Genomic DNA, 18,216 nt, shown 5'->3' with positions numbered 1-18,216 from the left:
AGTCATTGTTGAGTATGAATGCATATTGCCTGAAGAGGTGAAACTCGGGTTTCAAAAAAATGATTAAAACCGAATAGGAAGAACGAAGTTATCGAAAAGTTAAAAAATAAATGAATTATAATAGTCCAACTCTATGGTTTTGACTTTCTCATCCTCGATATCACCTCGACATTCGGAACTTTATGTGAATGTCCACGACTGTTATAATAATATGTACTATTTTTTGACTTATTAACCAACCCTGTTAGGCTTAGTGTAATAAGAAGAGGTAGGTTCTACTATCGGGTGACATCGCCAAAACGTGTTTACACTGAACATAATGACATGAGTACCTACATAGACAAAGTTTTCTGTCAGTAGTAATTATTTCTCGCTCTTTTAACTTGTTATTTTTTGTTGTAATATATTTTATTAGATACAGTCTATATGAAAGCTATGTTTATTTATGTGATTATGTACCAATTTTATTTGTCAACAATAATTGCTTTATGTAGGTATCTCGTATATTGTATTAAAAAAAATATTTCCTTACAAGCTTTCACTCATGTTGAAGAGACGCATATTATATATTATATAATAAGGTAAGGCATTATCTATTTATTCCAAGTTTGCATGTTGTTTTTAAGTTATAACTATAGCATATTATAGTCTTGGTGGAAAGCAGCAATATTATAAAATAAAACAAAATAAATGACGGCAATTAAGGCATGCAATTTAAATACCTATCATAACCAGTTTTATCGCTTTAGATTGGACGCATGACAAAACAGAACAGTGACAAAACAGAACATGACAAAACAGAACATGACAAAATAGAACAGTGACGAAACAGAACAACGATAAATATAACTATGACCTTTCAGGAAAAATATAAATTTAATATTGAAATTGTCCTATCTCTATTATGTTAATAGATTTTCAATACGCCATAATAAATCAAATTATATACCTAATTTCTGCATTCCTAATCGCTAGAAAGCCTCAAATAAACGGGACTTAACTTGGTGTTGCCGGCAAGCTTAGGATATCTCATTTTAATCAATATAATTTATGCTCAAAATGATTGGGTGACTAGGTACAACGAAATAATGACCTAACCTAACCTAACCTGTCCTGACCTAACCCAACCTAAATAGATTCCATAAAAATTAATGTTTCATTTTTCCCCTGGCTGTTCTGTTTTGACATGTTCTGTTCGGTTACCATTTTTTTACATGCAATGTACCTATGTAGGTAGATTGATTTGGAGTGTAGAAAAATAGAGATCGAAAACTATAACTTGAGGCGTAACCTTGGCACTAGTGTTACGATGTGAGTATTGTCAAGGTATTGTGAGCGTATTAGTTACCGAAATCGCCGCACCTCAAATTATAATGGTTTCTAGTAACGTTTTAGACATTGGATGTGATAAACGGTGGTTCATTTAAATGTGACCGTGATGACTCTGCGAGTGAATTCGTGACAAAAGCTCAATTAAATATAAATATAAAAAAAAAATCGATATTGATAATTCAAAATTTTAAATTAAAAAAATACTAAGTATTCAATTTTGTAAATTATTCGTTGAATTGAAAAAATAGTTTTATTAAGAAGTGCAAGTGAACGAATTCGGATTTGATTCCCGACTAAAGTCGTATTTATTTTTCAAATATATTTTCTAGTAGATCTGCTTCTGAAGTGATTTTAAATCACGTAGGTATATAAAATATTAGTATGCATTTTCAAAAATCGTTATGTGAACTTTAACTGCTTTAACCTATCAAACTACATTTTAATTCTAATTAAAAAATACTATAAAATACGGTTTGGTAATACAAATTGTAATCACCATGCATAAGATGTGAGGTGAAAGGTGATGAATTTTGCTTCCTAGAAACCAAGAAATGGCTTTGCGATCCAACGAATTGAGAATATTTTCCCTGCAACCAACTCATGGACACCTTTCTAGATAGTGTGGTAGTAAGTAATAAATTATACCGCATTTATTTGTGGAGATAGGCAAGTAGAAGACACTGCTAGACTAAGCTGACTAGAGCTTGAAAGTAAAACTACTTTGCCAGGCGAAGAACTAAGAGGTCCAATGGTTACCTCTCTACACAGACACGTTGTTTCTCATTAAAGCTAATATTGCATGGGATTTCTTTCAGCCGTTTCCCCGTCGTGCTGCTGTTACTCAGAGACGGTGAACACAATGCGCTGGGCTGCCAGGGCCTCCAGGATCCCCGCCAGCTCAAGCGCAAACCCTGGTCCTGGTACCTCGAGATCGTCTGACTCGCCTCATGAAAAAGCCATCCGAGTGCTAAGAGAGGAAGTCAGCAAACTCAGAGAACTCTTGCGAGAAGCTATACTAGCAAAAGCGCAGGTTATTTACTATATTATATGTTCATTATTTTCATTTTTCTTTCTTTGACATTTCAGTGTCCAACACATTAATATACCGAACAGTACCTACACTCTACACTCTACCATAGCCCTCTACTCTAGCCTGAGAGCCCGGGTTTAGCAGGGCGTGGTGGGTCTACCAGTTAAATGAGATACACAAAGACCACAAATTTAATCTAATAGTAAAAACGTCGCATTTTGTAGTGTATTGTTTCATGTCTAATAAAAGTGGTTATTTATCCAATATGGTAAAGGGTCGCATGTTACTTGGTTACCACAAAATTGTCGCGACAGTGCTCCATATTATGAGGCTTAGTGCCGAGAACTCAATAATTCAAATGAATTTATTTAAAAATACAAAAATCATTAAAAATACACGGAATTCCCTCAATTTTACCGCAGAGTACCGTTTGGTAACAGTACTGTAGAACATCACACCAGTATGTAGGGGGTCCGCCAAACATGCCGCTACAGCATTTGGGGGTCATGCACTATACTATAGTATATTTTTAAAATGAACTGAGTTTCGTAAATGGTAAATATATCAGTAAATTAACTTTTACAGAATAATAAAAAGAAAGTTCAGGCAAATTAAAGAAAATTCTGTCATCGTACTGTTACAGAATGATTTTAAATCACTGTCCAAATATTATTCAACATGTAATACTAAAATCATGTTCTTTTTTTGCAAACATCTTTGACTTTTATGTAAATATATGTTCTCTTCGGTTTTGCAGACACCAACACAAATCAAGAATACAACTGCCGAATCTACCACTCCTGAAGATCCCGGTGCTGCAGATACGTATGAAATAAAAAGTACAGCCGACGATGAATGTGAGATCAGCGAAGTATCAGACTCAACCATCAAAGAAGAAAAAGAGATAGGGGAGCAGAGTCGAGAAACTGAAGCAGGAGATTCCTTCAACTCATTAGCATCATCACGAATCAGCGTGAACAGCAATGATACTCTATCAGGAAATAATAGCATTCCGTCTACTCAAGGATCGATTTTAAATTCAAGCCAAGCTGAAGATGTTTTATTTGGTCCTAGATTACATAGAGCAGGAAGTGTTCATGACGTTAAGCCATTGCCACCTTTAAGAAATAAAAAACGACAATATAGATCACACGAAGTTTTACCTTCTCTTGAACAGTATTCAACAAATAAAAATACTGTAAAGCCATTGAATAATGGTAATAAAAAGTCATTAGCTTCTATACAATCTCATAAAAGTCAGAAAGAAAAAAATGCTGTTGTGAGTCAAGAAAATAAAGGTTCTTCTTCCACTACACCTGATACTAAGACAAAAAATGGAATAGATTTTCGTAAACCAAAAACACATGTTCCCTACGAACCTTTTAATAAGAGAGCTGATATTGTGGCATCAGTCACAGATAGACTATATTCTACATTGAAAAAAAAGGATGAGATTCAGCTATTAAATAAACCGGAACCCATTGTTATGGAAAGACGGAACTCGCAGAGCCTTAGCGAGTTGAGAATTTGCAGCAACGCCAGAAAACGTCTCTTCGATTTTAGTCACAGAGCTTTGAAGATGTCTCGACGGCTCAGGATCGGAATCGCTGTCGAGACCCAAACTGACAAGGTTTCAGCAATCAGAGTTAAAGAAGTAGCCATCGATACCCAGCATGATATTGAACCGATACAACAACACTTTTCACAGAATGAAAAACAGTATCGCAACGCGAGTATAGGAACCGAAAAAAATACTTTACTGTGCAAAGAAGCTTCCGTAGGGACGACCGGCGGATCTTTACGAAGTAATGATAAAAGTGTAGAAACTGATAAGGTTAATGAAACTCCGAATATTACGATAACAAGAACTTGTGGAATCATGACAGAAAATTTAACTACGTCTTATTCATCGTCAACGCAAACCAGTGAAGCAATTCCTCCAAGGAAAAAGACGTGTTCTTCATTTACGAAGTATTTAAAAGTTACTCACGATCCTATTGAGCCAGTACACAGTACAAGTGATCGATCGTCCCCAAGGGTGTTGAATATTAGTATTTCACATGATTGTGGGCCGTTTGAAAATGAAATTGATGGTATATCTGACGATAGCCTCGAAGGTGAAAATAAGCAACCTTCTGCTAAAATAAGTGAGCGAATTACTGCTCCTCCAGACTTATTGAACAATCATAATTCGACGGAAAACTTAGTTGCGCATGGGGATCCGTGTTGTTCTCATTCTCCGCAACCAAAGTTTTCTTTGTCAAATAACAGAGTAATGATTGAAAACCGATGTAAAGGTTTAAGTAAAAAATTGGCGCCGAAGTTTAATAATGACATAATAGGCAGTGTGCTAGGCTCAAACGCCGAAAGTAAATTCACTTCCGAGTGTCGTAATAATGCGAAATTGACAAACACCGATGGCGCAATGAAAAGCGAGACAGACTGCGATATCAATCAGAGGTGTGATCGCGTGTCGGGCGAAGTAATAAAAGACCCTGCCGTGACTGGGAGCATTTTGCAGCCGGCAATCTTAAAAACTGACACCACACACCCGGCCGCCAACAATGGAACAAACCAAGTAAACACTTCTCGCGAAAGTAAATCGATACAGGTGGGACCCCCTCGCGATGCTTTGGCGATTTGCGGGGACTTTCTTGAAGACGTTTATATCCCGCTGCCTCGGATACGAATTGACTCCGAGTACAGAGCTGACCGATGGCCGGACATGAGGAATTTAATTATGGGCCGAAATGATAACGTGTACCCATATAATATAAAAACATCTCCAAGAAGAGACACATCAGATAAAACAAAGATTACCAAATCAGTTACTTGGAAGTCAGATGATGATAATGAAAGATCTTCTTCATCCACTTATGGGAAATCTATTATGAAGAAAGTGATTAGTTCTCCTTCTGTAGAATTTACCAATAAATTGAAGGATTCAAGTAATTTATGTGAAGCGTCTTATTCTGATACAAAAAGTTATGGTTCAGAATTTCATTTGGACAGTGATGACGTTTCTTCTGATCAAAATAGAGAAAGTTCTAGATTATCTGGAATAAATACTCAATTTGATAACTTTAAAGGAATTCATTGTTGGAGTGATAGATCAACATCGCCAGTGAAAAGAAGAGAACACAAATTTAACAAATGTCGTCACGATTCTGATTCATGCAGAAATGACACCAAACGATGTTTGCAGTATGTGGAAGCCACGTCTAATTTTTTGGTGGAAGCAACAAATTTGGTGACAGCTCTTAATAAAACGACAAATAAATTTAATGATTCAGATAATAGTGTGAAAAAAATGGTTTCTCCCATTTGTAATAACAGATTACAAATCGCCGATGAAAATAGAAATATTTATCATAGTTTTGATTTTATTGATAGAAGTATTGGGAAGACTTCTGATTGTATGACTGGATGTATAGCACCGTCAACATCAGTAATGAACAAGTTTTCTGATGCAAAGCGCTCTCTTTTGATTAATGATTCATTAGTTGATATTGACGAGTGTAAAAAAGACATACAAAATGGCAACCAACGAGTGAATTTGCCAATTAGACCAATTAGTATATTCAACGATGAAAAGTTTTTGAAGAATGCCAACAGACTGGATGATGCTGAAAAGAATCTGATGTCTTCATTGGACAGGTTAGGAGACTGTACAAAAAGAACAAGTGACTATTTTTCTACAATGAAGAGTAGATATACAAAACAGATGAATATCGATCATCACCATTCACTACCGATTAGTTTCAATGATGGGATTCCTTCGCCGTATCCAAGGCACAGAAAAAGTCCTAGCAGATATCTTCAGCAACTCTTGGAGCTTCGTAAAGAATTGGTACAGTCGACGAAACGTGACGATGATATATTTAAACATTTTCAAGTACGTTGAAGCGGTAAATTGTTGTTAAAATTTGTGGTTTAAAAATTACTTATGTCAACATCTAATGAAGAATTCAAAAAGGTCTTTGGATCTTTTATTCTTTCATGGGAATAATTACATTGGTCAGTAGAAGGACTTTTAAGTCATTTCTAAGCAGCTCTGTAATAAATGAAGAAACTGTATTTCTATAAACCTAAGACAAAAAAATAATTTTGTCGGTTTATAATAGGTTTGCATTTTCAAGATTCATGGAGTGAAGGCCAGAGAGCTCACACTCATAATCTATTGATTGTCGATTCGAATCCATTAAATTTAATGTCTGTATTTGGATCTAAAGTATAGGCATAATGGATTGGACAATTGTCTAACGTCTAATCTGTGAATGTTCATTATGGTCCGTCATAAAGCGAACGCGGTGCAGCGATTAACTCAATATAATATGTGGAACATTCGTACCTATAAAAGTTTTGGAATATTTCAAAACATAATTACATAAAGTTCTAATGATTGTTTAATCAAGAGATAATTGAAGGAAGTATCAAAAGTTTTAGAACCTATGTATTTAGGTGAAATAATAAATATTATTATTCTATTGTATTCGTTGGAGATTTTAATTGCTGTAAAGGACATATAGATAATAATTGTTAACACCATTTTAAGAGTTGGTAATTAGTCGAGCAGACAATGTATTGCGTCAGAGGTTTTCAAAGTGTGCGTCTCGACGACCTGGGGTTCCACAATAAATTCTATCCATTCCACGGCTTATTCTAAAATTCTCATAACACCTTAATTAAACAAATAGATTTAGGTGCTTTGATGGCTGCATCTTCTTTTTTTCTTTCGACCATCGGTCTAGATTTCCAGAATTTTGATGTGATGTTCCAAAGAACATGCTCACATATGCCATTAATAATTGATATTTTTACAGGATCGTGATATGTAAATATTTGAAAACAATTGTACTATGCATTGAAAACAATGATGACCATAATATGACAAAAAACAGATGGAGAGTAAGAATAGTCTCAATGCGAAGGAGAGAAAAATCTTCCCTCGATTATCTTTGCAGTCTTGATAATGGTGTTACAACCGAAATAGCCATCGACTTAACAAATAACCTTTAGATTGTTCGCCAGTTTTGTATCAGCTTTTGTTACTTACAACAATTTTTAATTTTGCCTCTACGTGATCGTTTCTCCCATGTGTACTCTTAACCAGTGACGTCCCTAGATAAAATGCGGCCCCTAGGCAGCGCCAAAGTGCCGCCCCGTTTTTTATATAGTATTTTTATCATCCTTTCGTCAGTCCAATATCTAAGAAATGTGTTGTATGGATACATTACTAACAAAATATTAGACTAATTATTCGCAAATCTGCACGTGTCGTTTTTGGTCACCAAGGATGTCGAAGGGCAACGGAAGCAAACTAGATATCGCGAACCCAACAAAACCAGTGAGCTGTTTTTTTTAATGGAAATATATTTTCGTTATTACTAAGTTTATGTAGTTATTTCTATTTATATTCCAAATGATTCTCCTCGATTTGCCGCCCTTCGAGTAACTGCCGCCCCCAAGCGACGCTCAATCTGCCTACCCCCACGGGACGTCACTGCTCTTAACTACCACTTAAAGTCATGTAAATTCAATCAAAGCACATTTGTGTGCATAATGACTTGGGTAACTGCTCCTGAGCACGCCCGATTAAGACTGGTGCGGGGCACTGTGGTAATTTCAATGTCGAATTTAATATAATTTATATTATCATTTTGTGACGTGGATTTTTTGTTTACTAACTGTCCTGCCAAAAAATTGTTGTAACTTCTTGACAGAATAATTCTTTAGACAAACGCACTTTTGTGACGCTGAATAATATACAATTTTAATCTAACATTCAAACCCCATAAATAACTCATAATCACCATGACAACCATTTTATAACAACTTTGTGGTATTATGAATGGTACTTTTACATAATTTTTATGTATACAGATATCGTTGCGTAGTTTTAAGTTTTTATTGAAACGTAAATGTCCCTTGCAGTTATTGAATTTTCCAGTATAAGTATAATATTGTTATAGAAGAATTTATTGTTATATTATAAGACTTAGAAATAATAAATTATTTAAAGTATTTATGTAAGTATATTAAATTAATATAATAACACAAGTTTTCTAAAGAAATGTTTTTTTGTATGTTAATTTTCATAAACTATGGAATGTTGATAAATATTTTTAATAATATTGTTTTATAAAAAATCTGAGTTTCGAAATAAATTAAATAAACACATACCTACTTATCATAAAAGAGCTTTTTTTTAACCTTATGATTTACATTTTACAATGATGTTTGCAAACTATTTAACGTCATATGCGTAGTCACCACAGAGAAGATAATGCATTTATAGTAAGTAGGTGTAATAGTGTTTATATAATGCAAGAAAATAAAGCCAAATTTTTGAAATAGCAAAAATAATTTTCATTCGAGTCGGATATTTTTTCTGGCTATTTTAAAACCAAGCATAATGTAAATAAATGATCATGATTATCTGAACTAACAAAATAATTTTTATCATATTAAAAATCTGTTTACTACGCATACTTCATTATGAGTCATATAACATGTGGTGCTAGTTATCTTCATACAATTATTAGTCGCAACTACAGATCAATAATTTCATACTCACTAAAGATGTACTTAGCGTTTCTCACTATATTAATTACTTTTAGATGGAATAACTCATTGATTTTCATAATTCGCTTCAATTAAATTGTTGGTATACTATGTTTAGCAATGCCGATGTAAACGTAATCGTTTATGTATGAAGTGTCTTACACTATGTGTTTTGTCTATTTAAATACCATTTAACCAATACAAAACTATAATTTTGTAACAATACCTACTATATAATATTTTATTTATTTATTTAGAAACATTGTGGACATAACTAATCAAAATTCAGGATGTTCACATGAGATTTACATTATTACAAATATTGCTCTCACAAGAGAGAAGAAAAAAATAATAAAGAAAACAAACAATTATGTACAATTAAATAAAGTTTTAAAAACAAGATATATTATCATTGAAATTATCTATGGCTTTAGGGAGCGCATTTACTAGTCTTGCACCCCTCGCTAATGGTGCCTAATAGGCGTGACTCGAGGAAACAGTTCAGATCCAGAATAGGTCATGGCACTGCAACCACGTAGGTAATTGACAGGCGCATATAAATTAAAATTCTTTAGGACGCCAGGATTGGAAACCATTCGTGATAACAGCGAAAAATGTTTTAAGAGCAGAAGTGACCTACGAGATTCAAGAGAGTGAAAAGTGATCATGCCTTGTAGAAAGGCAGTCGGAAAGTAATCGTTTTGACAGATTATTAAAAGGAAAATAGTTATTTATCTTAAAATAAAGACATAAGACATCGAAGAAATTTCTTCTAGACGCCTTCTGAAATAAGCTTCATAAGGACTCCAGTTAATATACTCATATTCAAGAATACTACACATTAACGTGACGCAGTGGTTATGTGTGACATTTGGTTTCTTGAACGGTTTGGCTTGTCGCATGAAGAATCCTAGAAGCTTACTTGCACGTAGAGCTGTAGAAGTTAAATGTGAGTGAAAACATAACGAAGAAACAAAAATTATGCCAAGATCATTCACCAAAGATTGGCAGTTGAATGAACTTTTTGACATTACATATATAATTATATTAAATTGGGGTTCTTGACCTAGAAAAAGTGATACAGAAATACTTGTCAGTTTTAAATTTTTTTCTTAAATTCTTTATTTTATGAATAATATTATGTTGGGGGAAACGGAAAAAAAAACAAAACTGCTTTACCTCAATATATAATTTATTTAATATCACAGTTAGCTAATAAGGTATAAAATAATAATTCGGAAATAAATTATTCATAGTAGGTAATAATATTCCAATTAGCTGTATAATGTCTTATGGTATATTTCTTAAAAATAGTACATACCAACCAGGTATTAATACATTGGTAATCTCTGTAATCTACTGATACCACCTTGCAGTGGCGAAAACTCCATACTAGGCGATTATTCAAAGCCTACCTTCTTAAGAAAAATATTTTTAATTGCATATTGACATATTTATATACTTAATCACTTCATTATTTTATGTTATTTAAAAATAATTTATTTTGCCAACGAGAGATGTCGTATATCGTCGCTTAAGAAACAACACCGCGGAAGTCAATTCATTAAAATTTTCAGGGGAAACAAAAAACGTCTCAAAAAATTGAAAATTGATACCTTTTAACTTATTTTTTTTTGTGTTTAGTTAAAAAAATGTTTTTTAAGTTATCAATTTTCAATTTTTTGAGATGTTTTTTGTTTCCCCTGAAAATTTTAATGAATTGACTTCCGCAATGTTGTTTCTTAAGCGACGATATGTATTACAGTATTACACAGTTTACATAACAACTGCAAAGGTATTAATAAATATACCACAGCGCGCCCTAAATAAATAATAAACGCTGCCACATCTCGACGTAAATAAATCTCCGATTATGAGTGAAATAATTCTGATTTTTTTTCGTATGGACTTTACGTCTCGTAACCTCAGCAAGTCTGCTGATTTGTACGAAATAAGGTAAGCTCCTATCGCAGAGCCTAAAACATTCGCGCATAATAATGTTGTCACGACTGCGCACTTTGTCCAAAATCATTAAAATTAGATAATTAAAAAAATAATTTCAAGGGCGTTTAATCGAATATTAATAAATAAGTAAGTATAGATTGTTTTTATAAATAAAAATAAATTTTATCTAATGATTTTTGATGGGTATACATGTTTTGAAAAATACGTAATTTAAACACATCGCTCATTTTTATGTCGTCAATGAGTTTTTGAAGTTTCATTGAATTAGTGTGTCGTCATTTACTAGTGTGTACCTAGTCATTAGTAGTAAATATCGTACTATTCTCGTAAGTGTACCTGACAAGTGTGCTCTTTTTATCAGATCTCCACAGCCTACCTCTTTCCAAAAGTCACCCTTCGCCACTGCCACCTTGATTATGTTGGAACGTTAAAAAAATCAAATTGGTGGTTTTAGTGTAAAATATTTCCCACAGTAATTGTTGATTTGTAAATGTAAATTTAACAATGATGATTGTTTTTAATATCATTTATTTTACAAATCGTCGGTTACAAAATAAAAGTAAGAATATTGTGAATTATTGTATTGATAATGAATGATTTTGACAGTCGTCAAGTCGACATGGGTAAGATGAATTAAACATAGTTAACAGTTTTGTGCTAAGATGGACATTTATCTAGTCGTAGTAAAGTCAAAATACTGAAGCTGATTCAATATAACTATTCAATATAACTAAAAACGGTTTCAAAACAAATAAATAAATTCATAAAAATTTTGCCAATTTAGCGCCGCTGTAATAGGATGCAGGACATGGTAAAAATCAAATGTTTTAAACTATTTTTGTTTTTCCTTAAGGCTATACTTCAGTTGAGGCATGGTCAAAAAAGATCGTGGCTAGGCGATGCGCGGATTGTGCAAATGACGCGTGCCGAACAAAATATAATTTGTCATAAAAATCCAACATGCGTCCATTCAATGTCATGTTTATTGTTATATTACCAACTAATAATAATAGTAAATTCACATTTTCTATTTTAAGTACATACATAAAGTTTTTTAGTCATCTTTACACGATTTAAGAATATTTTCATCCGACGCCATGACAACACAAATCGACGTGCGGACACCTCGACGGTCAGTCTCCGATTGGCAACTAGTGAGAAATTTCGTTGCACCTACTGTTGAAAATTATTTGCCGTTTCACTGAAGTACGCTCTTAAGTTATCTTAAATCTATTTTTATTTAAATTTGTCAAAATAATCAGTTCGGTAGGTATGAGGTGTTTGAGAGGGTAAACCAATGACATTAATATGGACGAAGCATCTGGAAAAAAAAATGACACTCACTTTTATACCGAATGGCATAATCTGTTCTAACGCCATTACAATAAAGGTGATATTGCTATAAATTCCCGATGCTTTTTGTCGGGTCTGCCGAATAGCATAATTCATATTTAAATATCAATATCGTTTGCTCAAATGAACATTGACACTAGAAACACTGTTCTAATGCCATTACAATAAAGGTGATATTGCTATAAATTCCCGATGTGTGATATCGCATAATGGAAATTGCGAAATTTTGTCACGTGACGTCTACCTATACATGTTTGAATTAACTTGCTAGCTACTGTACTGAGTGCGTTGTCCACTAATAATGTCATTGGAAAATGGTCCATTATCTTCTACTTAAAAATCTTGGAATGTTATTATAATTTAACTCTAGTTTTAGTTCATCTTCTTTTATCATTTAGTTCTACGATGGACATTTTGTATAAAAAAGGCAAAAAAATATTAAAAAAAAACTATATTTGACATATTTTCTAGATTCCACTTATATTCAAAGTTAACTTAAATGTAAACAAATAATAATTAAAAACCTACAAATATTTACAGGATTATATTATTAGTTATGTATTTATATCAATTAGTGTGCCCTGCCAAATCGAACTTATCTTCAACGGGTTAATATGACGTTCAAAGCTTTCAATGAACGCCAATTTTATAACAATTGGATGTAAAAATATGTGTCATTTAATGTTTTTAGACAATATACATAGGTACCTATGCCTATTGATAATTTATAATACTTTTTAATGTAATTTTTCAATATTGCATTACAGAATTGCATGGTTTGTAATTCTGTCACTAGCTGTCACTAGTAGTAAACACGTCACACACCAACGCTTCACTTCATTTATTTTTAAAATTACTTTGATCGTTTTGTGATCTTCAGTGTGATTCCTTTCTTCGGACTTATGAAGAATGTTCTGTTGTTAATTTCTATGGGTGTATTACTATTTACAACGCTTTCCACGTGATAATACCTCAATATGGAGACAAGCGCGACTCTAATTTGCAGCATGGAGAAGCGGTTACCTGAAAATCAAATAAGACACCTACATTTTGACTTATCATTTTCTATCATGTCGCATAATATATAACCCGAGATTCAAACCAATGTGTTCTTACTTATTTGCAATAGATGTCAGTGGTACAATGATAATATATATACAATAATTTTAAATTCTAATGGATTTAAGTTTTGTACTATTCCATTTGAGTCGTTTTTTTGCGACGTAATGGAGTTTTATAGGTAATGGAGTTTTTACTTACTTTATTGTATTGATAGGTTATAAGTTAGAGTTAATAGTATACGTTGTCAGTGTTTATTTGCCTTTCGGTGAGTGTACACAGTGCCTGAAGATGACGAAAGGCGAAACCCGGGTCGCAAAAAACGACTCAAGTGGAATAGTACAAAAGTTAAATCCATTACAATTTAAACTAAAATTCTATCCTATCATCAGTCGATAATATGATAGTATAAATATAATTATTTTAAAATAAAGTATAGAAAAATAAATAAATAAAATTAAAATATAAAGTAAATAAAATGAATATTTTTATTTTCAATCTAGTTGCTTATATGGCCAAAGAAGAAGTTGCTAGTTCTGAACAGCCACTTTTCGACCAAGATTTGATAATATTTTTATAATAATGGAGAATCTCGTGGAACCTAATTTTAAAACAATCGAGAAACGAGATTCTAGATTACACTAGGTTATCATTGGTCACCTGCATAATTATTGTCTATTAAATAGGTTTTTTAAATATTTCTTACCGATGCACATACGAGGACCTTCTCCAAATGACAAGAAAGAAAAGTGGTGCCTTTTAGCTTTGTTTTCTGGTAAAAATCTTGATGGATCAAATACTTCTGGATCTGGATAGATGTCTGGATCCTTCTGAATACCAAGAATCGGAATTATGACTGATGTTCCTTTTTCTATTTTGATTTCGGTTCCAGGGATCGTATATTCCGTTGTACACACCCTGAAGAGTATTGGTAATGAAGGGTAAAGTCGAAGAGATTCTGAAATTTATTCAAAATAATAATTATTAGGTATTGAGATGCCATGATTTTGATACAAAGTCGAATTAACAAAAATAACTTTGTTTCAAAACAATTACATACAGTGGAGTAAACGCTAGTGCAATTAATACATTGAATTGCAGGTATTAGGATGGCAGGTGTAATTACACATTGGCAGGTAAGTATCAATTATTAATAATACCTATATGGGTGGCCACTAAATGCATAGGTATTGAAAAAGTATGTTTGATCTTGATCATCCGAATGGATCATCACAACATGATATTATAAAGAAAGATGCATAGATTCGCTCTCTGTTTGCCTCAGTAATATATCTATTAGAAAATCCTAGGAAAAATCTCGGAAAGAATGGGATTTGAATACACATTTGTCGCTTGCAAACCACCAGGGTTTGGTTTAATAATTAAGCTACTTAACTGACTCAAGTATATGAGGAATTTGCAGATTATGTATCTATAATAGAGAAATCTGTCTTTTCTGTCTTGAATAAAAATTATTTTATCAAAAATTTGTATTATTATCATACGAAACTTTCTTATTGTTTGGTTAGTGATCTAACCTAACCTAACTTATACTACTGGTAGGCATTAACATACAATATAATTATTATTGTCTAATTTCATTATTGACATAATTACGACAATACTTTAAAAGATAGAAGAAACTGTTTCTCCCGCAAGTGGAGAAAGCACTCATTATCGTAAGAACTTCTAGAGCTTCTAAACATTTTAAGCAACTACATTATATTTAGGTGCCTACCTTCAATAACTTGCCCCATGTAAGTTAATTCAGACAACGCTTCGTAGGTCGTTTTTCCACCATGTCTTGCCAAGACTTCGTCAATCTCCTTCGTCAGATTGCTTTGTATTTCAGGGTTCTTGGCTACCTCGTTCAGGATAAAGCTGGACATAGTGGACGACGTCTCATATCCTCCGAAGAATAAGCCGAAAGATTGTGCCGTAAGTTCCATCATCGTCAGATGAGGTTCCTTGTCATCAGTGTCTTTTGATTCAATGACTTTTTCGTCGTTGTCTAAAATATAAATAATCATAGTTGAATAAATGCAAAATAAGTAGTACAGAATCAAAAATTGAACCCATATTTAATTTGTTTTTCCGCAATATTTTTCTCATTCAATTGAATTGACTTTTTAGTGAGTGATTTAACAATATACATATAGTAAAAATTATATGATTAAGTATGTACTAAAAATATACACAATGTTTTGCATTCATATCTTTAACTCGTACAGTAATTAATTTGGTCTAACAAAAAAAAACATTTTTTTGTGAAAATTATGGATTCAAACAAGTACATAAAATTAGTTACACAAATTCTATATCACCAGATCCACCAATATAAGTTGTCCGCTGAGTGAGGACGCCATATGCTAAGATTTGACATTTTTATACTGGGTTTGAGCTTAGTTCTAAATTCAAACACCAGCTGACGATTTATGATGGTGTTGTGTATCATTTTTCGATCAAGAGATCAATAGAAAATATTACAGCGATCGAAATTGAAATTTTTACAAACCGGAGCATTCAATAATTTACCGAAAATATTAACAGAACCCTCAAAACCCACCTGGTGTGTGGCCATTAGTTACATTCACTGCTGACCAGTTACTTACCACATTTAATTAGCAGGCGGCACTGACCGAGCTGTGGTAGTTAACTGGTCAGTAAGTAGTGACTGTGTTAATATATTCATACTATTTTATACATAGTAGGTATATATACCTAAAGTGTCAATGACATTGAGCTACTTTACGAGCTGCTTGTTGGCGAATTTACAATCTGCCTGTAAAGTCGCCCAGTGTCATCGTTGAATAAGCTAACAAGCAAATGGTAAACAATCTACCGAGAAAAGTTGAAAGCCGGTCAACTTTACACGCTACACGCCGGCGTGTGGGCCTACTGCGTCTGCGCAGTAGAGTGTAGTAGCAACCTCCCGGTAAAAAAACCAAATACGTTCTGTCAAAATAGTCAGTGGCTTGTGGCTTCTCAGCGAATGGAAAGTTTTGTGTGTCATCATCACAATCGCAGTAGCTGAATCGCCCGCTTTTAAATTCGCCAACAAACAGCTCGTAAAGTAGCTCAATGTAATTGCACATAAGTATTAAGTAGACCTACTTAAATTTAAAAAAATTGTTGCCACAATTCCGAAAAGTTTCGTATAAAAAGGAATTTAAGTTAAAGTAGAAATAATAATATATCACCTTCATGACCATCTTCAATGCTTTGATTATTCTTCAACCTCATCAAGAGTTGCAGAATATCATTTCTTTTCACATTATTCTCTTCACGATATTTAACAGTATCACCAACCATCTTCACGAAGAAGTCAGTAACACTCTTATCCAGCATGCTGAACTTCAACATTTTCAACAGACCAGGAGCCATGATTGTCATAAATTGAAATACGGTCTTCCTTATGTCCAAATCAAAGACCTTACGAGCGATTTCTTTGACATCATTATTCGGATTCTTGAAGCTATTCCTTTCGATTCCAAACGCACACGATACGATAACGTCAGTTGAGAATTTTGAGATCGCGTCTTTCATATCGATATCAGACCCTACAGCTGCATCCGCCTCCAGGTATCTCGTCATTTCTTCTGCACAATTCACCATGAATTCAAACATGCCCTTCATTTTCGACGTTGTAAAAGCTGGTGTCATTTTATGCCTCACACTTTTCCATCTACTGCCATTAACATGAAACAAATGAGCCGAAAGTGGTTCAACTTTTTCATCAAATTGAAATCCGTGATCCGTGAAATGATTGAAGTCCTTCACTATAATATTCTTAATTAAATCGAGGTCATTGACCAATAAGACTTTAGTATAAAACATGTACACTCCGATAAAAGGATGATTTTTGTTTTCAGCGTATAGTTTTTCAAATATTTGGCCAATGTGTTGACTTCCCGTGATCATTTTCGTCATGTGACCAGCCGGAAAAGACGGCGGCGGTCCATGGACACCTCGTTTACTCCAGTAATTAAATTTTTGGACATACCAACCGTACACTAAACAAGTCGTAAATATTAAACACATTAAAACATCCCACCAGAATGATGACGATAAAAAATACCCCATGTTTAATTTATATACCTAGGTAAACTGTCACAAGGTTTTTGTTTTGTTTATATAACCTCAAAACTTTGACATTACATCCGAATAAATACGACACCGCGCCCAAACGAACAAAACTGACCCCAGACCCAGTTCCATCCCAGTTCGCAGCGGTTTTATTTCCAGCTGATTGATAATATTCTCCCCTACCTAAAAAATAATTTACCACGCGGCCTTGCGGTATGTATGAACGCGGACTTTATAAAAATTAGTTTTTTTACTTCTACTAAAAGTATATTAGTCTCAGTGTTGCCATATTTTGAAAGAGGAATTATAGTACAGAGCCTCCAAAATTATAGTATTTGGAGATAAAATATAGTACGCGTTGTCATCTGTTGAAAATGAAAATTTTCCCGATTTTTCATAGTCGGCTTGTTTTTTTTAGGAAAAATATTTCGTTGCGGGCCGCAGGTTCCCGATTTTTCATAGTTGGCTTGTTTTTTTTAGGAAAAATATTTCGTCGCGGGCCGCACGTTCCCAAATTTTCATGGTCGGCTTGTTGTTTTTAGGAAAAAATTTTCGTCGCGGGCCGCAGGTTCCCGATTTTTCGTGGTCGGCTTGTTTTTTTTGGGAAAAATATTTCGCCGCGGGCCGCAGATATCCAAATTTTCGAAGACCACTCGATTGCGAAATGGCAAATGCAGAATTATAGTACTCTTATATAAAATTATAGTACGATTTTCAAAATTATAGTATTTTGGGCGTACTATACCTATTTTATATCGTACATAGTACGCGGACCAAAATTATAGTACAAATACTATAATTATAGTACGGTTGGCAACACTGATTAG

General features: G+C 33.5%; 2 protein-coding genes across 2 annotated transcripts in view; one reads left to right on the top strand and one right to left on the bottom strand.

Moving 5' to 3' along the window:
- Positions 1-6,311, top strand: part of LOC147071622 (uncharacterized) — a 45,738-nt gene extending 39,427 nt beyond the window's left edge. Inside the window, exons 9-11 of the mRNA XM_085947988.1 lie at positions 2,148-2,341; positions 3,138-5,261; positions 5,304-6,311. Coding sequence (XP_085804114.1) covers positions 2,148-2,341; positions 3,138-5,261; positions 5,304-6,266 — 3,281 coding nt within the window. The 3' untranslated portion in view covers positions 6,267-6,311. The remainder of the gene's footprint in view (positions 1-2,147; positions 2,342-3,137; positions 5,262-5,303) is intronic.
- A 3,826-nt stretch (positions 6,312-10,137) lies between these two features.
- On the bottom strand, positions 10,138-17,647 carry LOC147071621 (putative cytochrome P450 6a13). Its single transcript, XM_085948279.1, has 4 exons — positions 16,504-17,647; positions 15,042-15,314; positions 14,010-14,261; positions 10,138-13,267 (listed from the first exon to the last, which is right to left on the bottom strand). Exons 1-4 carry the CDS (start codon positions 17,384-17,386, stop codon positions 13,098-13,100), a joined length of 1,578 nt encoding a protein of 525 aa, XP_085804405.1. The 5' UTR covers positions 17,387-17,647; the 3' UTR covers positions 10,138-13,097.
- Positions 17,648-18,216: the final 569 nt, after the last annotated feature.

Source organism: Rhyacophila brunnea, unplaced genomic scaffold (genome assembly GCF_057557595.1).
Source record: "Rhyacophila brunnea isolate RB1 unplaced genomic scaffold, BYU_Rbru_1.0 scaffold_20, whole genome shotgun sequence".
In the NCBI taxonomy this organism is placed as follows: domain Eukaryota; kingdom Metazoa; phylum Arthropoda; class Insecta; order Trichoptera; family Rhyacophilidae; genus Rhyacophila; species Rhyacophila brunnea.
Note: the sequence above shows the minus strand (reverse complement) of the source record. Positions and strands in the feature narration are given on the sequence as shown.